At 44.6% G+C, this 25,696-nt stretch overlaps 1 protein-coding gene across 5 annotated transcripts; it reads left to right on the forward strand.

Moving 5' to 3' along the window:
- The first annotated feature begins 11,899 nt into the window (after positions 1-11,899).
- Positions 11,900-25,554, forward strand: LOC123119061 (soluble starch synthase 2-1, chloroplastic/amyloplastic). 5 transcript variants are annotated; one of them, XM_044538724.1, is made up of 10 exons: positions 11,900-12,266; positions 12,521-12,754; positions 13,883-14,155; positions 14,243-14,363; positions 16,529-16,593; positions 22,621-22,698; positions 22,776-22,895; positions 23,028-23,072; positions 23,265-23,438; positions 24,064-25,554. In XM_044538724.1, the coding sequence occupies exons 1-10, from the start codon at positions 12,093-12,095 to the stop codon at positions 25,018-25,020; spliced, it is 2,241 nt and encodes a 746-aa protein (XP_044394659.1). In that variant the 5' UTR covers positions 11,900-12,092; the 3' UTR covers positions 25,021-25,554. The 5 variants fall into 5 exon arrangements, with proteins under 5 accessions (XP_044394659.1, XP_044394652.1, XP_044394666.1 ...); XM_044538717.1 differs by having other exon boundaries at positions 22,776-22,886; positions 23,010-23,072; XM_044538731.1 differs by having other exon boundaries at positions 13,892-14,155; positions 22,776-22,886; positions 23,010-23,072.
- Positions 25,555-25,696: the final 142 nt, after the last annotated feature.

Consider the following 25,696-nt stretch of genomic DNA (forward strand, 5'->3'; position numbering starts at 1 on the left):
ACTTGTTGCGGACGTGATGCCTATATACATGATCATGCCTAGATAATCTCATAATTATTCGCTTTTCTATCAATTGCTCGACAGTAATTTGTTCACCCACCGTAATACTTATGCTATCTTGAGAGAAGCCACTAGTGAAACCTATGGCCCCCGGGTCTATCTCTTATCATATTTGCTTCCAATCTACTTTTATTTGCATCTTTAGTTTTTGCATCTATATTATAAAATACCAAAAATATATTTATCTTATCTTACTATCTCTATTAGATCTCACTTTCGCAAGTGGTCGTGAAGGGATTGACAACCCCTTTTATTGCGTTGGTTGTGAGTTCTTTGTTTGTTTGTGTAGGTGCGTGGGACTTTTGAGGAGCCTCCTACTGGATTGATACCTTGGTTCTCAAAAACCGAGGGAAATACTTACGCTACTATTGCTGCATCACCCTTTCCCCTTCAAGGAAAACCAACGCAAGCTCAAGACGTAGCAAGAAGGATTTCTGGCGCCGTTGCCGGGGAGGTCTTCGCTCAAGTCAAGACATACCAAGTACCCATCACAAACTCATCTCCCTCGCATTTACATTATTTGCCATTTGCCTCTCGTTTTCCTCTCCCCCACTTCACCCTTGCTATTTTATTCGCCCTCTCTTTCCCAATCTCCTCCTCTCTTTTCCGTTTGCCTTCCCGTTGCCATGGCCAAATCAAAGAGAACTAAGGGCCCTTTCCTAGGTTCTGTTGCCTTGGATAATCCCTCTATCCTCTCTAAGCTCATAAATAATGATGCTATAGAAAGACCCACCGGGGTCTCCAATGAGAGCTTGAATAATTTTGATGAGGATGACTCTGGAATTTTTCGCTATTTATTTTATGAGTCATTAAAAGATGATTGGATAGGTTATTAAGGATTCGGGGCAGCTATGTGCCACAATATCAAATTGAAGATTACTTAAAAAGTTTCTATATTGGCTTGCCCGCTTCTTTTAAATAAGTTTTAGATTCTATTTTTGAAGGAGGTTTTCTTGAAGGGGATTCTATAGATACTTATGAAAAAATGAAAACCATATTTGGGCACCCTATGAATGATAAGGTTGAATCAACTACTCTCTTGTGCTTTTATCAAAATGAAATTATTAAAGAGATGAAGTCTAGTTTAGAGGCAAACTTCCGTAATGTGCTTAATCTTACTTCCTCCATTAATGGCCATGTGCTTACGTTAAATAGAAGAATGAATGCCATAGAAAGGAGATACTCTCCGAGTGCCAAAGATGGCACTCGTTAGATCTATCTTCGCTTTTATGCCTAGCTAGGGGCGTTAAACGATAGCGCTAGTTGGGAGGCAACCTAATTTTCTTTGTGTTTTTTGTTTTTGTTCCTGTTTAGTAATAAATCTTGCATCTACTTCCTGTTTAGATGTGTTTTCATCTTTTAATTAATGTTTGTGCCAAGTAGAACCTATAGGATAACCTGATGATAGTTGATTTGATTCTGCTGAAAAACAGAAACTTGCGCGCACGAATTTAGTTTTGTTAAATCACATAAATGTGATTTTGCGTTGATTCCTTTTGAGGCTGATCAATAAGCAAATTGTCCAGGACTTCCTATTTTGGTAGGATTTTTATAGTTTCATAAGTTTGCGTTAGTTACAGATTGCTACAGACTGTTCTGTTTTTGACAGATTCTGTTTTTCGTGTGTTGTTTGCTTATTTTGATGCATATATGGCTAGTAAAATAGTTTATAAACCATATAGAAGTTGGAATACAGTAGTTTTAACACCAAAATAAATAAAGAATGAGTTCATTACAGTACCTTATGTGGTGGTTTTGTTTTCTTTCACTAACGGAGCTTATAAGATTTCCTGTTGAGTTTTGTGTTGTGAAGTTTTCAAGTTTTGGGTAAAGCTTTTATGGACTATGGAATAAAGGGTGGCAAGAGCCTAAGCTTGGGGATGCCCAAGGCACCCCAAGATATTCAAGGATAGCCAAAAGCGGATGCCCCTGGAAGGCATCCCCTCTTTCGTCTTCGTTCATTGGTAACTTTACTTGGAGCTATATTTTTATTCGCCACATGATATGTGTTTTGCTTGGAGCGTCGTGTATTATATTAGTCTTTGATTTTAGTTTACCACAATAATCCTTGCTGTACACACCTTTTAAGTAGAAGCCTACTTGATTATAATTTGCTAGAATACTCTATGTGCTTCACTTATATCTTTTGAGCTTGATAGTTTTTGCTCTAGTGCTTCACTTATATCTTTTAGAGCACGGTGGTCTCTTAATTTTGAAGAAATTGCTAGTCTCTCATGCTTCACTTATATATTTTTAGAGTCTTTTAGAATAGCATGGTACTTGCTGTGGTTACAAAGTTGGTCCTAGAATGATGAGCATCCAAGTTGGGTATAATAAAAACTATCATAGAAAAAGAATTGGATGTTATGATCAATATGATGCTTGATAATTGTTTTGAGATATGGAGGTAGTGATATTAAATTCATGCTAGTTGAGGTGATTATGAAAAGTACTTGTGTTGAGGGTTGTGATTCCCGTAGCATGCACGTATGGTGAACCGCTTTGTGATGAAGTTGGAGCACAATTTTATTTATTGAGTGTCTTCCTTATGAGTGGCGGTCGGGGACGAGCGATGGTATTTTCCTACCAATCTATCCCCCTAGGAGCATGCACGTAGTGCTTTGGTTTTTGATGACTTCTAGATTTTTGCAACAAGTACATGAGTTCTTTTGACTAATGTTGAGTCCATGGATTATACGCACCTCACCCTTCCACCATTGCTAGCCTCTCTTGTGCCGCGCAACTTTCGCCGGTACCATACACCTACCATATACCTTCCTCAAAACAGCCACCATACCTACCTATCATGGCATTTCCATAGCCATTCCGAGATATATTGCCATGCAACTTTCCAATGTTCTGTTCATATGACACGCATTACTTTTGTCATATTGCTTTTTGCATGATCATGTAGTTGACATCGTATTTGTGGCAAGGCCACCTTCATAATTTTCATACATGTCACTCTTGATTCATTGCATATCCCGGTACACCGCCGGAGGCATTCATATAGAGTCATATCTTGTTCTATCTTTGAGTTGTAATTCTTGAGTTGTAAATCCATAAAAGTGTGATGATCTTCATTATTAGAGCATTGTCCTAGTGAGGAAAGGATGATGAAGACTATGATTCCCCCACAAGTCGGGATGAGACTTCGGACTTTACAAAAAAAAGAAAAAAGAAAGAAAGAAAAGAAAAAAAAGAGAATGTCCAAAGAAAAAAAAGGAAAAAAAGGAAAAAGAAAAAAAAGAAAATGAGAGAAAAAGAGAGAAGGGACAATGCTACTATCTCTTTTTCCACACTTGTGATTTAAAATAGCACCATGATCTTCATGATAGAGAGTCTCATATGTTATCACTTTTATATACTAGCGGGAATTTTTCATTATAGAACTTGGCTTGTATATTCCAATGATGGGCTTCCTCAAAATGCCCTAGGTCTTCGTGAGCAAGCGAGTTGTATGCACACCCACTTAGTTTCTTTTGTTGAGCTTTCATATATTTATAGCTCTAGTGCATCCGTTGCATGGCAATCCCTACTCACTCACATTGATATCTATTAATGGGCATCTCCATAGCCCGTTGATATGCCTAATTGATGTGAGACTATCTTCTCCTTTTTTGTCTTCTCCACAACCACCATTCTATTCCACATATAGTGCTATGTCCATGGCTCACACTCATGTATTGCGTGAAAGTTGAAAGAATTTGAGATTATTAAAGTATGAAACAATTGCTTGGCTTGTCATCGGGGTTGTGCATGATTAAATACTTTGTGTGATGAAGATAGAGCAACAGCCAGACTATATGATTTTGTAGGGATAACTTTCTTTGGCCATGTTATTTTGAGAAGACATGATTACTTTGATAAGTATGCTTGAAGTATCACCATTTTCATGTTAATATGAACTTTTATTTTGTATCACTTGGATTTGAACATTCATGCCACAATAAAGAAAATTACATTGAGAATTATGCTAGGTAGCATTCCACATCACAAATTTCTTTTTTATCATTTACCTACTCGAGGACGAGCAGGAATTAAGCTTGCGGATGCTTGATACGTCTCCAACGTATCTATAATTTTTGATTGTTCCATGCTATTATATTACCCCTTTTGGATGTTTATGGGCTTTATATTATACATTTATATCATTTTTGGGACTAACCTACTAACCGGAGGCCCAGCCCGTATTGCTGTTTTTTTGCCTATTTCAGTATTTCGAAGAAAAGAAATATCAAACGGAGTCCAAACGAAATGAAACCTTTGTGAGCATGATTTTTGGAACGAACGTGATCCATAGGACTTGGAGTGCAAGTCAAGAAGCAGCCGAGGCTCCCACGAGATAGGAGGGCGCCCCCCCCCCTATAGGGCATGCCCCCTGTCTCGTGGGCCCCTCGGGCGTCCACCAACGTACTTCTTCCTCCTATATAAGCCTACGTACCCCGAAAACATCCAGGGAGCAACCGAAACACAATTTCCACCGCCGTAACCTTCTGTATCCGCGAGATCCCATCTTGGAGCCTTCGCCGGCGTTCTGTCGGAGGGGGAATCGACCATGGAGGGCTTCTACATCAACATCCTTGCCCCTTCGATGAGTTGTGAGTACTTTACCACAGACCTACGGGTCCATAGTTATTAGCTAGATGGCTTCTTCTCTCTTTTTGGATCTCAATACAATGTTCTCCCCCTCTCTTGTGGAGATCTATTCGATGTAAACTCTTTTTGCGGTGTGTTTGTCGAGATCCGATGAATTGTGGGTTTATGATAAAGTTTATCTATGAATAATATTTGAATCTTCTCTGAATTATTTTATGTATGATCGAGTTATCTTTGCAAGTCTCTTCGAATTATCAGTTTGGTTTGGACTACTAGATTGATCTTTCTTGCCATGGGAGAAGTGCTTAGCTTTGGGTTCAATCTTGCGGTGTCCTTACCCAGTGACAGAAACGGTTGCAAGGCACGTATTGTATTGTTGCCATCGAGGATAACAAGATGGGGTTTATATCATATTGCTTGAGTTTATCCCTCTACATCATGTCATATTGCTTAATGTGTTACTCTGTTCTTATGAACTTAATACTCTAGATGCACGCAGGAGTTGGTCGATGTGTGGAGTAATAATAGTAGATGCAGGCAGGAGTCGGTCTACTTGTTGCGGACGTGATGCCTATATACATGATCATGCCTAGATAATCTCATAATTATTCGCTTTTCTATCAATTGCTCGACAGTAATTTGTTCACCCACCGTAATACTTATGCTATCTTGAGAGAAGCCACTAGTGAAACCTATGGCCCCCGGGTCTATCTCTTATCATATTTGCTTCCAATCTACTTTTATTTGCATCTTTAGTTTTTGCATCTATATTATAAAATACCAAAAATATATTTATCTTATCTTACTATCTCTATTAGATCTCACTTTGGCAAGTGTCCGTGAAGGGATTGGCAACCCCTTTATTGCGTTGGTTGCAAGTTCTTTGTTTGTTTGTGTAGGTGCGTGGGACTTTTGAGGAGCCTCCTACTGGATTGATACCTTGGTTCTCAAAAACTGAGGAAAATACTTACGCTACTATTGTTGTATCACCATTTCCTCTTCAAGGAAAACCAAAGCAAGCTCAAGACGTAGCATCGTCCTATATGTCAATCTTTACCTCTCGACCATTTCGAGACTCCTCGTCATGTATGTGATCTCATCCGGGACTCAGAACAACATTCGTCCACCAAATCACATAACTCATATAATACAAATCGTCATCGAACTTTAAGTGTGCGGACCCTACGGGTTCGAGAACTATGTAGACATGACCGAGACACCTCTCCGGTCAATAACCAATAGCGGAACCTGGATGCTCATATTGGCTCACACATATTCTACGAAGATCTTTATCGGTCGAACCGTTATGACAACACACGTTATTCCCTTTGTCATCGGTATGTTACTTGCCCGAGATTCGATTGTCGGTATCTTCATACCTAGTTCAATCTCCTTACTAGCAAGTCTCTTTACTCATTCCATAATTCATCATCCTGCAACTAACTCATTACTCATTTTGCTTGCAAGGCTTCCAGTGATGTGCATTACCAAGAGGTCCCAGAGATACCTCTCTGATACTCAGAGTGACAAATCCTAATCTTGATCTATGCCAACCCAACAAACACCTTCGGAGATACCTGTAGAGCATCTTTATAATCACCTAGTTACATTGTGACATTTGATAGTTGTCGGAGGAAAACTAAAGCCAAGCTCAAGACTAGATTACAAGAATACAAGGAAGATCTCCGAAGACAGAGATCAGAAATGCTGAAGATACAGATCAAAGACCCGACAATATCCCTGTCAAGAAGAGCCTGCCAAGATCCAAGCCCGACAAGCTCCGAACCCGACAAGAATCCCGTTACCGTGCCATCGCTCCACCTCATCAATCAGGTTGTCACTTGTCGATTAGGTGTCGAGTGAGAAGGTAGTTAGGTGAGTCTTGTCTGGGCATGTGGTAGATCGCCTCTGAAGATACAACTTTAATGACACCCATCCAGGCGATGTGTCAAGGAAATAAAAGCGATGTGTCAAGGAAATAAAAGGTAGATGGGCGGACGACACAGAAGGAGAGATCAACCTTGCCAGGGATCTCCATCCACAAGACACCTCACAACGCAATAAATGTGTTTGTCCTAACCCATCAGAGTTAGGTATTTGGCACTGTAGCCACTATTTAAGTGTGTGTTTACCATTTTGCCATTGTGGTGACCCCTTAGTCTATAAAAGGAGGCCCATGGCTACCTTAACAAAGGTCAAAACTCTGTCCATTTGCACGCGTAGCTGCACCCTTCGAGCACCTTGTCAAACGTGCACACCTTGTAACTGGACATATACACATCCAATACACAAACAGGAGTAGGGTTTTACGCTTCAAAGCGGGCCGGACCTGGGTAAAATCTCGTGCGCTTTCTGCTAGCTCCGCTCTTTGTGCTCGTCGATCCCTCCAGTCGAACCACAAAGGGATCGCCATGATCCCATAGACGGTCATATGCACGACATGGTTTATTCATATTATTTGGGTTTACGTTTTCTACATCATCCTTCTTAAGGTGTTACTCCGTTCTTTATGAAATTAATACTCTAGATGCATGTTGGATAGCGGTCCATGGGTCGAGTAATAATAGTAGATGCAGGCAGGAGTCGATCTACTTGTCTCGGACGTGATGCCTATATACATGATCATTGCCTTGGATATCGTCATAATTATTCGCTTTTCTATCAATTTCCTAACAGTAGTTTTTTTACCCATCGTATGCTATTTCCATGAGAGAAGCCTCTGGTGAAAACTATGCCCCCCCGGGTCTATCTTTATCATATATTAAAATCTAAAAATACCATGCTGCAATTTATTTATCTTTATATTTATTTTGTGTTTTTATTTATCTATCTATCATTATGATATTTGATCATTGCAATTAACTGCCAAGGGATTGACAGCCCCTTATTTGCGTTGGGTGTAAGCATTTATTATTTTGTGTCTAGGTGTTGTTCACGAAGTATTGCGTGGTTCTCCAACCGGATTGATAGCATTGGTTCTTAACTGACGAAAATACTTATCTCTACTATACTGCATCATCCTCTGCTCTTCGAGGAAATCCCAACGTAGCTCACAAGTAGCAGCTGGCTTGCGGGTCCCCTCGATGTCTCCCAAAGCTTCCAACATTTCTTGTTGCCCCAAAAAATCTTGTTAAATCGGTAACATATTTTGACCTTCGTAGATATTGATTTCCTATGAAACAAAAAACAAGCAGAAAACAGGAAGTGGCACTTGGCGCCAAACTAATAGGTTAGTCCAAAAAATAATAGTAAAAATATATATAAATGATAATATAGTAGGATGAAACAATAAAAAACTATACGTTTGAGACGTATCAGTGGGCCTTTGATGAGATGACATGTGTGCATGTTAAAATAGTAGAGATAGTGGGGATGAACTATTTAGGTATACATGATATAGGATAGGTTAGTCTAGAAAAATAATAATGATGGGTATAAAAAGTATGGAAAAGTGATATAATAATAGCATGGATCAATAAAAAATATATCTGTTTGAGATGATATATCCCCAAATTTGATCCACAAGACTTTAACCCGTTGCCTCCATCTTGATCGTTCCACGACACCACATCTTTAGCAGATTGCGCAGTCGCTGTTCCTCACGAGTAAGTTGTCGGGAATCACGGGTTTTGACAAGGTGATAGATGAGTTCATTGCCAACATTGAGGGCGAGTTGCTGCTGGATAGTGTTCCTGGAGTTCCACCTTTTAAGAGCAAGGGCCATCTTGGTGAGCTTCTGGTGAAGGATGACGAAGGCGTTAGTCGAGGCAGCCGGTGCAACCCAAGCACTCATAACCACATCATTGGCATCTGTTCTCGAACAAAAGTAGTGTTGAAGGTCTGAAGTACATACCACACACTACTAGAAGGGGGTAGTGATTGCTGAAGGCCATGGCGATTCGCTGTAGCAGGTAGTCTAGGAAGGAATCATGCCAAGCCCCATCACAAAGCACACGTTCCGGTTTCACCAAGGTGCCCATTGCTACTCATTTGACCAAGTATAGGTCCTTTCGTGCAGATACGTGGCCTTAAAGGAAATGTTGTTGATGAATCTTTTGAAGGAACTTAACAGGCGACTGTTGATACACGTGTTGGATTTTTCAATAACAAAACTGATCTTGTTGAAGTCGTCGACACAGACAACAGGGAGGCTAGATGAAACGTACATTAGGCACATATCGTCAAGGAATGTGAGTGTGTCTGCATCAGCTTGAGGGCCATAGACACCAACCAGGCTCCAACCCTTCCCCGCTCGACGACACTTACAATGGACCATAATGTGGGTAACAACACACACATGGTGATTGACAATAATCTCATTCGCTTTCCATGCAACCACATTTACCCCCTTGTACCATCAGCTAGTTACACACAAAAGAATCATAAGAAGCACTACATGACTCCATGATGACTCTGGCATCAACATCCATCATCTTTAGTTCTTGAAAGCAAATAAGGGATGCATTATGCAATCACACCAATCGACGGTCCATACCTCTACGTGCTGGATATTCAGTCTGTGCACATTCGAGATTAGCATTGCGTAGCTATCCATAAAGGAACATAATCAACATAGCAACAAGTATACATCACACCCTTACGCTTGGGCAACTACCTCTCCACTAGCTACGCTCACCTTAGCCTTTGCACAAGGCAACACCATGAGGGCACCAACCCGGACTTCCGCTAGTGATGAAAATGCCTCCTCATAGCATGCCATGGTGTCGTCCCACTTCACAGAGATCGCAAGCTTCTCCAAGATCAGCTGTTGTGCCTTGGCGACGATGTTGAGCATCGTTGCGGTCTTGGTTGCGAGGCGCCTGCCACCGCGTGGGCTGGAAACCAGAGAGTGGCGGCCATGTCGTGGGCAGTGGGGGCGAGAAGCTGTCTACTTTGGTAGGATGGCAGATGGGCTCCTTAAGCCCTCCTAGCCAGATCATCAATGGCTGCCAGTGGCCCATGAAAGGGGCTGCCATCTCGAGGGCCACACTTGTATGAGCAAGCACTAGAGTGGCCACGTCGCCTAGGGCGCGAGGAGTTTGGCGCTCACCTGGGCCTGGGCTGGCAGTCAACATCACGGGCCCTAGAGCCAGAGTGGCCAACTCAGGGACCGATACCTCGGGCGCAATGACACGAGCGACGCCAACGACACTTGGTTTGACACGTGAGGTGCACTCATACCGTCCCCCAAAATGGTTCCATCACCAACGTGAAGGGAGACATGCGAAATGCACCCATCAGTCTCCATAGCTTCGATCGCGGGAGCGGGATTTCCTTGTATGGCCCTATGCCCCTCAGGTAGCACATGCACGTGCATCACATGTGTGCCATGGAGTGGCGATGCAGGACGTCTGACAGGCGGTGCCTGGGTTTGCAGCGCAAGTGCCTCAATATCCCCATTAGGGTTACCCAGAGTAGCAGTGACGAAGCTATGGCTGGGCCAAACCAGGCTATGGCCTGCCCAACCCAACGAAAATTCAATGAAGAGTAGAGCTAAATTTGGGCATGAGAACAAAATTCCAGAGGTATTTCTTGTCCTGGCCCCCCTAGAGCTGTGCATGTAGCTCCGCCACTGCCGGGCAGGTGGATGAGGCAGCAATGCCTTGTTATCGACACATGATCTAGAGTGTTAGTGAACATGCACTTGTCCAGCAACAACAGGGTGCGGCGGCGACCATGCTTGCCGGAAGAAATGCCTTAAACTATATCTTTTGGAGAACATCCAATGACAGAATCGAAAAGAACAATTATGTGAACAGAAATGATCAACCAGCCTTGGGAAGAGAGTTTTATTCTTTATCGTAAGAGCATGGTTAGTAGTACACCCTACAATGAGATATATGAAGTCAATAGCCCGCTAATACAATAGTGATTCATATTTGTATGCTATGTCATTAATACGTGGTCCACCTTTTTTCCTCACAAAAGTTGTTGAAGCACGTGCTACAACCAGTTGTAAGTTTATAGTCCGCGTCTTTTCTCTTTCCTTCAACCAGGTAAAAATCTAATGTGGTATTTCTTATGGTCAACTTGTATATACTTGCTCTGAGAGAAAAAAATGCTTTTGGAGGCCGAGCTTCCTGGAGGCCTCCTTTTGCAAAATTCAAAATTCATCAAAACTCATATTTTTAACATTTTAAAAAATTCTAAAATACAGATATACATGGAGGCATAACGTACATGTGCACAAATTTTTAATAGAAAATATTTTCAAATCAGAGCTGTGAAAGAAAAAACAAATCTAGGGCTTTTCACATGATACTATTCATCCTCAAAATCGAGAAATTTATCCATTTTGCACAGGTCGCATTTCAAGATATTTCATCTTGAATTTGTACACACGTATACATTTCGTCTTTGTATATTGCATGATTGTTTTCAGACTTTTTCAAATAAGAAAGTTTGAATATATTTTGTTTTAAATAAAGGGCTCCATGGAGCCTCGTCGCCAAAACACCCTACTCTGCTATGAGAATACTTTTCTCCCCGCCTCGGAAAGAAATGCGAAAAGTTTTACTACCTTCCTCCTGGTTTATTGGTTCTCTTCGTATTTTGTATCAAAATTTGACCATAGATTTAACTGACAAGATATTCGCAAAAAAAGATTTAACTAACAAGATATTAATGCATGTCATCAAAACTTATATCTCTGGATTCATATCTGAACATACTTTTCAATGATTCTATTTTTTTCGACATGCATTAATATTTTGTTAATTAAATTCATGATCAAAATTTGACATAAAATATTAGGAACGCCAATAAACGAGGACGGACGTAGAAGGAATCGTGAGATGCACGCACGCCACACGTTGGTGGCGCCCTCGTACTCGTGACTATATCTGGCCATGGGCCAGGCCGGGCCGGGCTTGGGCCGGGCCTGAAAAAGCCCACGGCAAAAAACTGAGGCCCAGGTCCTCCCAGACCCTATCACTGGATCTACTTTTCAAACCCAAGCCCGGCCCATCTGGTAAAAAGCCCTAGAAAGCCCTTAGGGCTTAGAGCCGTGGCCGGACCTCTTCTTTAAAATGCTAATATGCCAAGCCCAAGCCCGTCCAGGCCCTACTGGTGGGCTTAAAACTCAGGCCCAAGCCCGGCCCATGGGCAAGCCCATCGGACCTAGGCCCTGGATTTTAGGGCCGGGCCTGGGTGAGCCGACAGGGCCGGGTCTTGAGATGGCGAGGACTACTCGTGACCGGCGACTCAGCAGCTGCGAATGCTAGGAGAAAGACCAAATCAAGGGAAACAAAACCCAACTCCAAAGTCCAAAGTGAGTCCAAACACGAGTAGCAGCTAGTGAACCAGAGAAACCTCCGACCCCACCGCCTTCTTCTCGAGTCTCCCCCCTCACCTCACACCCGGAAATTCGGATCAGCACCGAGCAGCAGCACGCTGGCAGTGAGTGGGAGCCTTCCAGTGGAAGGAGTCTTCCAATGGCGGCCACCTCCTCCTCTTTCTTCGCCCCGCCCCCCGCGGCTCTGCTTCGCCACGGCGCTTCTCCCCGTCCTACCGCCGCGGCTTCCCCCTCCTCCTCCTGCCGCTGCCACGGCCGACTCCAGCGCCCGTCTGTTCGACTCCCCCGCCGCCGCCCAGCGGCCGCCCGACCCGTGAGCATCGCCTCTCCTCCTCCTCCTCCTATTCGCTTGGAACGCGTTTTCCAGAGCTTCTTAGTCATTTTGTTGCTATCCGTCTGCTTTGACAGCCGATTTACGACTCGGGTCAACCCTAGCTGTTCACTGTGTTCAAGATTGATGCGATCGGTGCCGCATCGCAGTTTTTCCTTGATGGACTTCATTCATATCTCTTGCTATTTTCCTGTGGGGGTGCTGATTTCCTGTCCTGTTCACTGCGTGTTTCGTAGGTGAGGTTTTGCGTCAATGGTGTCTATGGGTGGCCGGCGGTGCCCCGGGGTTGGACTAAAAGGGGGCCGACAAAGGGTTTATGCGCCGCTGGGGCACATGACGATGCTGTGAATCAAGTTGGCGAGGATGTCGACGACGACGGCAACGGAGTCCGTGTTTCCAATGAGGCCCTCCGCGCCACTATCCGGAAGAGCAGAGAGGTGCTGGCGATGCACAGAGATCTACTTGACCAGGTATCGTTTGCACGTTTCGTTTCTCGAATCAAATGCATTTCTCTTCATGCTCTCATCTGGCGGGTCACTTACACTTTATATCCTTTAAAAAATGTTACTATTCACCTTTTGAAAAATATTGTTACCCAACATTTCTGTCTGAAGCTCTAATCCAGCTCATGGCACGGCTACAACGATTAGTGAGACTAAACTGCCTAGTGAATTTTGTTAAGGACATAGCATTATCACATCGCATGACCTTCCTTCATATATAAATGTCTTTTAGGTACATATACGGGATGCTTCTGTTAAAATGATAAATGCGGATATGAACTTCCTAAACTATGTCTTACTTTTAGTCCGTGGATCACCCATTAAGCTCCTCAATTACACTGAAAAATGCTAGACCTCCAAGTTAAGTCAAAATGGCATACTCTTGTTGTCCGCCGTGCCTCCCGGAAGTTGAACTAGTAACTCTTTTTAGCCTGAATTTCGAATGCTAGACTGAACTGCATGTGCATTCTAAGCAATGGTTTGTGCACAACTGGAATGGTTACAATTCTGAGGAACATGGTTGTCAGGGGTAGCTGGTGGTAACAGCCTAACAGGGTCTGTGTTACCAATGAGTAATTTGCACCACCACCTTTAGAAGGAAATAAGAAAGGATGATCCTATAATTAAATATGAGGGAAAAGCCATGGAATTCATGTATTTTGAAAACCTGGAATAAGACCGAGTATATGAAGTGCCAAACCAGCTAATGTTGGTTTTGGAAAAGTAGCAAACCCGCCAACCTTACTTTTTCAGAAGTTGCGCAGAATCTACTGCGTAAGGTGTCAATTTAACACTCTTGCTGGAATCGGAAACGTGTCTGAATGCATATTGGTTACAGATTGGGACGCACAATATCTTTGTGAATAACCTTGCAGTGCACTTTTTAACTATCCATGCTCATCATTAGCCCATTTCTGGAATTATTAGTGCTCTTACATTTATGTTTGCATGAATGATATGGAATCCACATTACAATTATGTATGTCTTACTGTTTATCTACTTGAATTAAAACCATACTATGTGGAGCTCATTGATCTATGGTGTAATTTATAATTTGTGGAACCATCATGGATTGAATTGTAATACACTGCCAGCTTATTCAGATATCAGAAAAGAAGAAGCTCATCTCTGTTATTGAGGCCAGCGCCATTCATAATGGGCAAGAGCCATTCAGTGGTAGTCCCTTTTCAAGCTCGGATGCAGTTTCAGAGGGCAAAGAGATTGGCTATGATCTTCAGATGTACCTTGACAGGCGTTCACAGAAATCCGAAATCCGTTCAACTCATGGAGAATCTATTAGTGGCCAGCATGAATACTATGGAAGTTTAGAAGGCAAACTTTCCAACACTGATGTTAATGGAAGCAAGGTCAGCTATGTTCACTATCTGTACAAAACTTTCTCTAGTGCTGCTCCTAACGTATATGAACCACAATCTGTTAATGGCATGGAGCAGGATTATGAAAAGGGACACTCAGTTACTGAGGAAATAAATGACAATTCATCTTCTTCGGCTGCTGTAGATGTTATGAATATCATATTGGTAGCTGCAGAATGTGCTCCTTGGTCGAAAACAGGCAAGAACGATTTAATAAATCTTCATTTTTTCAAGCTTTTCTATTTGTATAAGTCCAGATTCAAACTTAGCACCTCTAGGATGGAGAACTGGAGAATGTGGCCCAAACATAATACACCTTTTGGTTATATTCCCGGTGCTAATTAAGTATTTCTCAGGGGTGTATAATTTCCCTTTTTGTGCAAAATGTTCTGGTTTACATATTGGAGGTTATATATTTGATCCTCTAGTTTCTTCTGGTTTACATATTGGAGGTTATATATTTTAGCCTCTTGCAGAAATGTAGGGAAAGGCTGCGTACTATAGACCCAAAGTGGGTGGTTCGCCCTTTATCAAAAAAAAAGACCCAAAGTGGTTGGACCCTTCCCCAGACCTTGTGCAAGCGGGAGCTACGTGCACCAGGCTGCCCTTTTTTTTCTCACCTTAATATTTCCACGAGTGTTACCTATTCAAGTTATATGTGTGTTCACATCTGTAGTTACTGGTAACAGCTATAATTGAGGAAGAATAGGAGAAACACGGAGGGTATGTGTGCATGAATACTAAGTTATCCTATCGCTCATCAAGACAACTGCAGTGATACCTGAAGGAACAAGAAGAACACACACACACGCACGCCCCCACACCTACTAGCTACTGGCCTACTACTATTTTAAATAGCACATCATAGCGGAAAAGGGGCCGTTGACTCATCGCCACTATTTAATGGCTGCTGTAGTCTTGATAACGTTTTGCCGTCGGAGCAGCATCACCTGAGACCTATTCGAATGGATCACTATAGAATCTTTTATTCTTGTCAGGGTCTTCCCTACAGTTTGTTGTCTAATCTACAAAATTGGAAGCAAGCTTGGCTACTTTCTGGCTGGCTCTGTCATCTTAGAAAAAATCGCGCTAGTAGCTTGTAGGTACTCCCCGCTTAGTACACCAAGCATTAGCATGGATTTAACCATAGGAATGAATTTATTTATCATCATGTAATGTTTAGAAGAGTCACGGTTTCTACAAAACTTTTTCCTTCATAACTAGACGAATTAGATATTTGTTCCTGTCAGGCTGTCGCCCGGAGCATTGGCTGCACTGTCCTCATAGTCGAGTCAGACATGAAAAAAACAAAGTTTCTCAGTCATTGAGTAGGTGTTCACAGAAAGCAAGGCACGGCAGATTTTGTTTGGATGTGATCTACTTGGATGCCCAGCAGATCCTTATATCTGTATAGTCTTCTCCTCTTGGTAAAAGGAGCATGCATGCTATACCTTGGAATTGGATATTTAGAAAAGCATCCAACATGTCCGATTGCTCAACTCCTACACCAATAACATCACAGGCCCATGTTGCTTGCACTTAAGTAGAACTACATTTCAGTTTTTCATCTAATGATGTATCTATTTATTACCCGTTAGTTGAGTTTGAGCTCTGCCTGGGTGGGCTAAGCTGTGCAATAAGTTAATTATGCAGAACATTTTCCATATATGGCAAGTTTGTTGTTGCCATTCTAAAGAGGATTTTTCAGTTATTTGATAGCCCCTTCAAAAAAAAGTTGAAGGAGCTTCATCAAATGATACCGTACTCCCAAGTGGTGCCTCATTCTTGAGTTTGGCACCCATCCTGAGCCATAAGTTCCCGATTCATCTCTTGAGCTCTATGCATGCTTACTTCTCCTACAAGATAAATTCAGAAGTATTTAACAAGTTAGATGGTCCATCCATGCCTTCTGTTGAAATCTATAGCTGTCCATGTTTCTCTACTTCACTGAAACTGACTCTGTAAAGGCTTATGAGGTTTTAACATAAATATCTTAAAGGGCTTTCTTTGCAAAAAAAAGGGGTTAGCTTCTGCTAATTGTTAGTACACATTGTTTTGTTTCTATTTTTTGGAGGTTGTACGAAATCTGTGCAGATGTTATCATTAAGCTGAAAATCAGTTTGGTAATCAGAAGAGTGAGCACAAATTTCATTGCTCTATAATATACTCCCTCCGTCCCATAATATAAGATGTTATTACAACCAATATATGAGTGTATTGGTTGTAGTAACATCTTACATTATGAGACGGAGGGAGTAATAAGTATTACATAGCCGCACATGATTTCAAACCTGAAGACACTGCTAATTTTCGTTTCTAATGGCTTGCTAAGGGAGCTGTGACCATGTTTTTAATCTCCTGCAGGTGGACTTGGGGATGTTGCTGGAGCTTTGCCGAAGGCTTTGTCAAAGAGAGGTCATCGTGTCATGGTATGTTTCTATAAGCCGTCTTATGATGATATTGTAAATAGAGACTCAACTAAGCTGCTAACAGTTGGTAAATGCCGCAAGTCAACATGGAAGATAAGCAGATGCTGCTTAACGTTCATGAAGTAGCATATTAATCCAGTAGATGACCTAAAATTCAAAAATTATGTCGCCGAATGACCTAGGTATCATGATGTTTGTGCCTAGTAAAACTTGAATGAATAAATATTTCATGAGTAATCAGTTGTGGCAATCATTTGATTTGGTCTTCAATGAAAATGAGTCATTAACATACGAGTAAATTCCATATTTTACCCCTAAGTTTCAGGTTTGTGACAGATTTTACCCCATTTAAGAGAAATTATTCCATTTAACCAAACTCCTGCTAGTTTTTACCCTTTTAAATCTTCTAGCGCTTTCACAAGTCACATACATATCATTGTTTATATGGCGAAGATGATATATGTAATACCCAAAAAGGCTTTCGCCCCACTTTATAAATAAAGCAAACCACCGAGCACAAAGTCAACAAGGTACCATCCGCACAACACACACACACAACGCCACTGCAGGCAAGGTCCAACAACACGCTCACAAACACTACACAAGGTTCAGCTGTGGGCACAGCAAAACAAGCCCAACACAGACAAGAGGCACGCACAACACGGAACGGCGGTGGCGGCGAGGTAGAGAGAATCTAATCCGGCTCTGGAGGTGGTGGGGGAAGCGGAGGAGCCATCCGGAGAGCCATCGCGCGAAGCTGGGTGATGATGGAGGTGATGGCATCTCTCTCCCTGGAGCGGCTAAGCGGCCGCCAAAGCTGCAAGAAACCAGACCATTTGAACAAAGCGTCAGTAGCGCGACGAAGAGGGACATGCTGAATCACAAGCTTATTCCTAATGGTCCACAGCGTCCAGGCAAGCACACCGATGGTCAGCCACCTAATGTGGCGAGATGCGGGTGGTAATGCCTGAAGTTCGGCAAAGAGAGCGAGGAAGTTGTTGTGGTCCCAGCTTCCACCCACTAATTCGCGGAAACAGCTCCAGAGGAACTGCGCGGACACGCAGGTGAAGAAGATATGGTTCGTGTCCTCTTCAGGCCCGCAGAGCGGGCACCGCCCATCCCTAGGGCCGTTGCGCTTCAGGACCTCAACGCCAGAAGGTAGGCGGCCGCGAATCCATTGCCACAAGAAGATCCTAATCTTCAAGGGGAGCCGGATCGCCCAGATGGTGGTGAGAGCTTCGTGGCCCGACGAAGGAACAATCGCCTGGTAGAGAGATTTAGAGGAGAATTGTCCAAATGGCTCTAGCCGCCACCTGGTGCGGTCCTCTCCTATCTCCAGATCCGGCTCGTGCAAAGCAATGCAGTCGAGCAGGTCCTGCCACGCATCAGTTTCCGCCGGTCCAAATGTCGCCGGAAGGCAAGGTGCCCTAAGTCAATAAGGGCCACCGCAACCGAAATCCGCGGATCTACCGCGATGGAGAACAGGTCAGGGAATCGAGCCGCGAAGGGGGAGTCTCCAGCCCATCTATCGAACCAGAACAGCGTGGCGGTGCCAGATCCAACCGCGATGGAGGTGCCGATGCGGAGGACTGGAAGGAGCTGTATGACTGATTGCCAGAACTGGGACCCACCAGACCGCTGGCAGAAGGCGAGTGGCTGACCACGGAGGTATTTCTGCTGGATGATGCGCAGCCACAAGCCACCCTCTCCGTTCGCAATCCTCCACAACCACTTAGTCAGGAGAGCTATGTTCATGTGCTTGGAGGACATGATCCCGAGACCGCCCTGTTCGCGAGGTTTACAGATCTCCGACCACCTAACCATGTGGTACTTCTGCTTGTCGCCCTCGCCAACCCAGAGAAGCGTCCCTGGACTGTGGCAATCTCATGGTGCAGCGTCTCAGGAAGGCTGTAGAAACTCATGATGAATAGGAGCAAGCTGGAGAGGGACGAGTTAATGAGCACCGTCCGGGCGGCCTTAGAGAGCCAGCGGCCCTGCCAAGGTTCAATGCGGTGCTGAAGCTTCCCCACCGTGGGGCGCAGCTCGGCCACTGTGAGCCTCGTGTCACTAATGGGGATCCCCAAATATGTTGTGGGGAAGCACCCAAGCTGGCAGTTGAGGCGGTCCGCGATGCTCTGACGTTCGTCTTGGGGGTAACCCAAAACCATGACCGCACTCTTATCGAAGTTGATCCTGAGGCCAGACATCTGCTGAAAGCATAGCAGGAGGAACTTCAAGTTCATGATGTCGTTCGCTGAGCCTTCCACCATTATAATGGTGTCATCCGCGTATTGGAGAAGGGAAATCCCATTCCCGCCTACCAGGTGCGGGACAATGCCCCTAATATGCCCAGCCGCTTTGGCCTTATCAAGGATGGCCGCTAGCGCATCAACAATCACGTTGAAGAGAAACGGAGAGAAGGGATCGCCTTGCCGGACCCCACAGAATGTGGGGAAGTAGGGGCCAATCTTGCCGTTTATGTTCACCGCCGTTCGACCCGAGGAGACCATTTGCATCACGCGGGTTACCCATCTATCGTCGAATCCCTTCCGGAGCAAGCATTCCCGAAGGAAAGGAAGGGCCAACTGACCGTGTTTTAGGCCTTGTGGAAGTCGAGTTTCAGGAAAACTGCCTTGAGGTGTTTGGTGTGCACCTCATGGAGTGTTTCGTGAAACACTAGGACTCCATCCAGGATATACCGGCCCTGGATGAAAGCCGACTGATCCGGGTGAGTGATCCGGTCCGCAATTGGGGCCACCCTAATGGCGTACCCCTTCGCAAGGATGCGAAAGATGACATGATCACCGTGATCGGGCGGAACTGGCGGATATCCGATGCTCCAGTTATTTTGGGAATAAGGGTGATAATCCCAAAGTTCAGCCTGGTAAGGTCGATGGACCCAACATAGAACTCTTCGAAGAGGGCCATCACCTCAAGGTTTAATCACCTCCCAGAAGGTCTGGAAGAACTTCACTGGGAGGCCATCGGGGCCATGAGCCGACGATGGATTCATGCCCTTAATGGCAGCCCAAACCTCAGCCTCGGAGAACGGGGCCGTGAGGGCCAGATTATCCGCTGGCGAGACACGACGGTGGGGCAGCCAGATGTCGTGGGCTAGGGCTGTATGTAATATAGCCATATAGGTCACCTCATCGTCGCTATCTTGGTCGCCTTCCTCTCTATCGCCGGGCTATGTGTGTTTACGCAGCTCACAAGTACTTTCCGGCCGTATGCAAGTACACAAGGCAAAGCATGTGCATAGAAACTTGACCGAGTCTCCCTAGAGGCTGGCTCAAGTACGTAGCAAGACTGGCTAGGCAATGCTAGCTGATTGATTTATCGCTGGGAAACTCAAGGAACACACACGAAGATGTACGCGACATTGCCACATGCGGGTTGATGACAATGGAGGGCTGGCCGGCCTCATTTCGGTCCAGCGATGCGCTGCTCTAGTTGACGGCGGTGGTAGTGGGAAGAAGCCGGGGCGGTGGTTGGGGGCGCCTTACCCTGTACTGTGTGCGGGGGCCATGCCGTGCCGACGCAGGCCACATGGGCCGCAGCAGGCGGCCATGTTCAGTTTGTGGTCGGCGAGACAAGGCTTGGATAGTACTTCCTCTGTAAACAAATATAAGACGTTTAAAGTATATGGCATGTCACATAATCAGTGATATATGAGTTCGACTTGTCAGAACTCAATTTTTGTAAAGGGTTAAACAGTAGCAGCAACATGGTTAAATGGAGTAAAATGGAAGATTTTTATCTTAAACAGGGTAAATTCTGTCAAAAATATCAAACTTAGGCGTAAAAAATGGAATTAACTCTTAACAAAAAGAATAATGTATTCAAATAGTTGTGGCACATCTAGCATCACTTGTACACTACCCCCCCCCCCCCCCCCCCCTCCCGAGGCATGGATTAGCTTGAAGCACTAGCAAGCTGCACAACACAACTTGTTGGCATATGTCAAAATGTACTGCAGCTTAGATGGCCTAAACGCTGAGTCAGTACAGAGTGGCTATTTCAGTTGCACTGAGAAATGATCATGTAAACAAACAGTGGGTAGCAGGTAAGGAATTAACTCAAATAGGGTAATGTAATTGGAATACATCCCTCTTTGTGTGCACTGTGGTTTATTCCTAATATATTTATTGTGGTTATGGGGTAACATAACCAAACAATTGGTCATGTATCCCGTTCACAGTAAGCAAGCATGATGTGAATAAAGACCTTTCAACCAAACACCACCTAATTTTACATTTTCTGAGCGTCTCGATCCCCTTATAAACTCCTGTCAATTACATTTGAAGTACGTTAATACACTTTTACTTGGACATGCGTGGAAACCATTTCATCGGACATGAGATGGATACAAGGCCTCTTGGGCCGGGCTGCATGCAGGCAGGGGCCGGATGTCCGGACTCATGCTGGACTGTCCGGGGTGCAAAAGCCGGACATCCAGGTGCTGAAGCAGGTGCGAGGTCGGGCTGGCTGGGTGAAGGGCACGCTCCAGGTGCCGGACGTCCGGATAGCAACGCGGACGTCCGGATTGACGGCCGAGTCTTCTGATGCCAAGCCAGTTGGCCGGGCTGAGGCCGGATGGCTATCCAGGTGATCCTTTCGTCCGGGTTTAGCCCGTACATCGGGGTAGCAGTCCGGTCGTCCGGCTGCAAAGCAGGGGCAGCCTTTTCTTCGTTTTCTTGCTTCTCTTCTGCCATGGCTTGGCCTTGTTTCCTTGCTTCTCCATGGTCGCGTCCTTGGTACATAGGGTCTCCGGTTGAGAGGTAGTAGCCATGTCTCATATGAATGTAGAGGTAGTTCAAAGAGGAGCGAGTTCACCTCGGTTTCAATGGCACGTGCGCGTGCTCTAGTCATCGGTCCACTTGGCACTTGGGGTGTTGGTGTAGGGTCCATGGTGATGTCCATGGGTTGCTCTGCACCAACACGCCCATGCGTTCAGTGCCGGTACTGTGCCATGTCGTGCGCCTTGAGGGGCCCATACGTGCCATGCGCCACATGCCCGCGCCCCTAACCCACACACGCCTGTGTAACCACGAGGGTCGTCTCTGATACCATTTTGTAACACCACCCTTGGGCTGGTAGTCATTACTCCCGACTATCATTAGGCTCAGGATTAGCCCACAGACCAACACGAGTCTTTCCGGCACATTTTGTCCTCACTCGTACGCGCCCTGGGAAACTTCCAAGTCAGTCATCCATCCCCATATTGCTCTCAGCCAAGCACGCTTAACCAGAAGGTTCTTAGGAGATGAGCTTCCAGAAAAGAAGGTGCATCTTGTTACAAGAGGGCTCTTGTCTCATGCGCTACATTGGAGGGCTCCACTGGCTACCACAACGGCGCCTCCAGGAGAACGACGCTGTGGCGCCGCCGTCGCCGCTCAGTTTTGCTAGCCATCATCACCAATGGTTGTGGCTGGGCAAGGATTTCACCCTGGCTCTTGATCGCCGACCACAAAAGACCACCAACGCCACCATGTCCATCGGGGAGGGAGCAGGTGAGCGGGTCAGGGCAGAGACAGGGAAGCAGCTTGCTGAAGTTGTCCACCGTCGTAGAGAAGGGATTAGCACAGTCACGTCTAAGGACAGGGGAGTCACCTGCAGCACCACCAACAGGCCGCTGCTGCCTGCCGCCTCCAGCTAGCTGCCTGCAGCTGTCAGGCCGAAGAGGTGCCCGGCAGCATGGGGGCAAGACGCCGGCCAGATCTGATGGAGCAGTGGCCACACAGATCTGGGCCACCTGTTGATCCCTGCTGGATGCTCCGCTGGGCAGCCCTGCTGGCACAGTCGACCACCCACCAAGGAGACGCAGGACAGGACCATAGTGACACAACACAGCCAGGATACGGTGACCAAAGGATGTGGGGAAAGGCCCTGCTACGGGTTGGTACCGTGTCGCAAGTCACCTTCGGCGGCTGAGCCGCTTGATCGCGGGGTGGAAGTACTTGAATGCTAAATAGACTACCTTTCAGTTGCACCTTTGGTAACTTGTTTACATGTATACATTTGCAGGCGATAGTACCAATGTATGGGAACTATGAAGAACCTCACCAAATAGGAGAACCAAAGAGGTACCAGGTCGCAGGGCAGGTGCTTTCCTCTCTTGTTCGTAATAGCTTTATCTTGTGATAGTAATAGTTCCTTTTGAAAACATGTTCTTTGTACAGGATATGGAGGTAAAATATCATCATGCATACATAGATGGCGTGGATTTTGTGTTTATCGACAATCCTATCTTCCACAATGTTGAGAGTGAAATTTATGGTGGAGACCGAACAGTAAGTAATGTAATATTCTGCTTACTATACTAAATTGCATATTTGCAAAAGCTGAGATGATATTTATGTTGTAGCAGCCAGTTGTCTTTGCCTTTTGGGGTTGCTTATTATTGAGACGAGTAGGTCAATTTTTTTCTGCAGGATATCTTGAAACGAATGATCTTATTGTGCAAAGCAGCTGTAGAGGTAAATTCTCTTGCGACTAAGCCATTTCTCTCTCCAGGCACGGACAATCCATAAGAACATGTACATTTATTTCATGGAAATAAGTACACAAACACTTAACATGTACATTAACATTGTTTTGCTCTGCTTTTTCTATGATTGGCATCTTTCTTCCTCAATATGCTAATAGAAAACGTAATGACCTTGATCTAGGCTCCATGGTGTGTTCCATGTGGTGGTTTTTGCTACGGTGATGGAAATCTTGTATTCATAGCAAATGACTGGCACACTGCATTACTGCCTGTTTATTTGAAGGCTTATTATCGTGACAATGGTTTCATGATATATGCCCGCTCTGTCCTTGTGATACACAATATAGCACATCAGGTAACGTTTCTTCCCCTTAATCTCACTTTTATCTGATATGTACTCCCTCTGTAAACTAATATAAGAGCGTTTATATTAGTTTATGGAGGGACTATTTCAGTATTTGTCCCACTCTTTTGCTATGTATTCCGTGGATTTTACATGGAAATGAGCATTCCGTGGATGTCATCAAGATGGGCATGGTTTCTGGAATGCTCTTATGAGCTTTAATTTTGCAAATTCACAAACAATATATACATAGTTATTCAATAATGGAGAAATTTAAAAAATAGTCACTCATATAGCAAAACAGTACTCCCTCCGTAAACAATATAAGAGTGTTTAGATCACTCAGAGGGAGAACATCCTATCCACACGAGGATCCAGAAAAGACGTTTTTTACTGGAGAGCACAACGTATCAGTTATTGTACATTGTCTTCATAAATGTAGTTCCTTACAGTTACAGATGACGGCAACAGTATCAGTTAGCGTATGCTGTCATTATAATTTCTTCTGTTTCCAGCCTTGGGTAGTTCTATAGTGTAAATTTGTAATCCTAGTCTGTTTGTTGCTTTGGTGTTACAATTGTTCTCTATCAAACATAGTATCAGTTAGCTTATGTTGTCACTTTAATTTCTGTTCCAGGGCCGTGGCCCCTTGGACGATTTCAGTTACCTGGATTTGCCCAGTAACTACATGGACCTTTTTAAACATCATGACCCATTTGGAGGTGATCATCTAAACATATTTGCTGCTGGGATTAAAGCTGCGGACCGTTTACTTACTGTTAGCCATGGTTATGCATGGGAGCTCAAAACGACTGAAGGTGGTTGGGGCCTTCATGGGATCATTAACGAAAGTGATTGGAAATTCCAAGGCATTGTAAATGGTATCGATACCACTGATTGGAATCCTAGGTGTGATGTCCACCTGAAATCAGATGGATACAGCAACTATTCTCTGGAAACTGTTGAAACAGGTAAAGCACAGTGTAAAGCGGCATTGCAGAAAGAACTTGGTCTCCCGGTTCGTGGGGATGTTCCTGTGATTGCTTTCATCGGACGGCTAGACAATCAAAAAGGCATAGACTTGATAGCAGAAGCAATGACATGGATAGCTGGTCAAGATGTACAGGTAATACTGCTGGGTACCGGGAGGCAAGACCTCGAAGACACATTGAGGAGGCTTGAAAGCCAGCACTACGACAGAGTTAGGGGTTGGGTTGGTTTCTCTGTCAGGCTGGCTCATCGTATGACCGCAGGAGCTGATATACTGTTGATGCCGTCAAGGTTCGAGCCTTGCGGGTTGAACCAGCTCTATGCAATGATGTATGGGACCGTGCCCGTGGTGCATGCGGTGGGTGGCCTTCGAGACACCGTCCAGCACTACAATCCATATGAGGAGGCTGGGGTTGGTTGGACTTTTGAAAATGCGGAAGCAAACAGGATGATCGATGCGCTGGGGCACTGCCTGAACACGTACAGGAACTACAAGTCTAGCTGGGAGGGACTCCGGAGGAGAGGGATGATGCAGGACCTAAGCTGGGACACTGCTGCTAAACGCTATGAGGAGGTTCTTGTTGCTGCCAAGTATCAGTGGTGACTGGGGAGTGGATCCAAGAGCTTACTGATGGTTGTCATTCACAGACTGGAAGACGCTCTTGATGTGTGTTGGCCCAGTATCCCAAGTTGAGCATGTTGGTTGAAACTGGAAGACGAAATCTTTCCTGTAAGAGCCCAAGCCATTCTCAACAGTGCAACTGTTAGCCTACTTCCTAGACGAAAGCTGCTGAAGAGGTGTTTCTTTGGAGGAGGTTTAAGCGGCACATAGAAGATTCAGCGGGCAGCGGCAAACATCCTCCCTTTTGAAGGATGCATTTCTGAAGCCGCCTCTGTTTCCACAGGATGAGCTCAGTTAGATGCTTCATTTAGCTCAGTAGAGTACCTACCAGCTAGCTCGGGAATCATTGCTTGGTTTATTTGATTGATTGATAGCTGGGTTGTACATCCCGTCTAGGAGTTCGCTGTTGGGTTGGTCATTTCTTAGAGCAAAGTCATGTAAATAGACAGTTGTAGCATGAGGTTACCTGGCTTTGAGCGGTCCATGTAATTACTACGTACTCCCTCTGTCCGAAAATAGTTGTCATCAAAATGGATAAAAAATCAAAATGGATAAAAAGAGATATATCTAGAACTAAAATATGTTTAGATACACCGAAAGTGCTATTGTGAGCTCGAGCTCACAGGCACCCTTTGCTACAGTACAAACAAAAAGAATA

This window comes from Triticum aestivum, chromosome 1B (genome assembly GCF_018294505.1).
Source record: "Triticum aestivum cultivar Chinese Spring chromosome 1B, IWGSC CS RefSeq v2.1, whole genome shotgun sequence".
NCBI lineage: Eukaryota > Viridiplantae > Streptophyta > Magnoliopsida > Poales > Poaceae > Triticum > Triticum aestivum.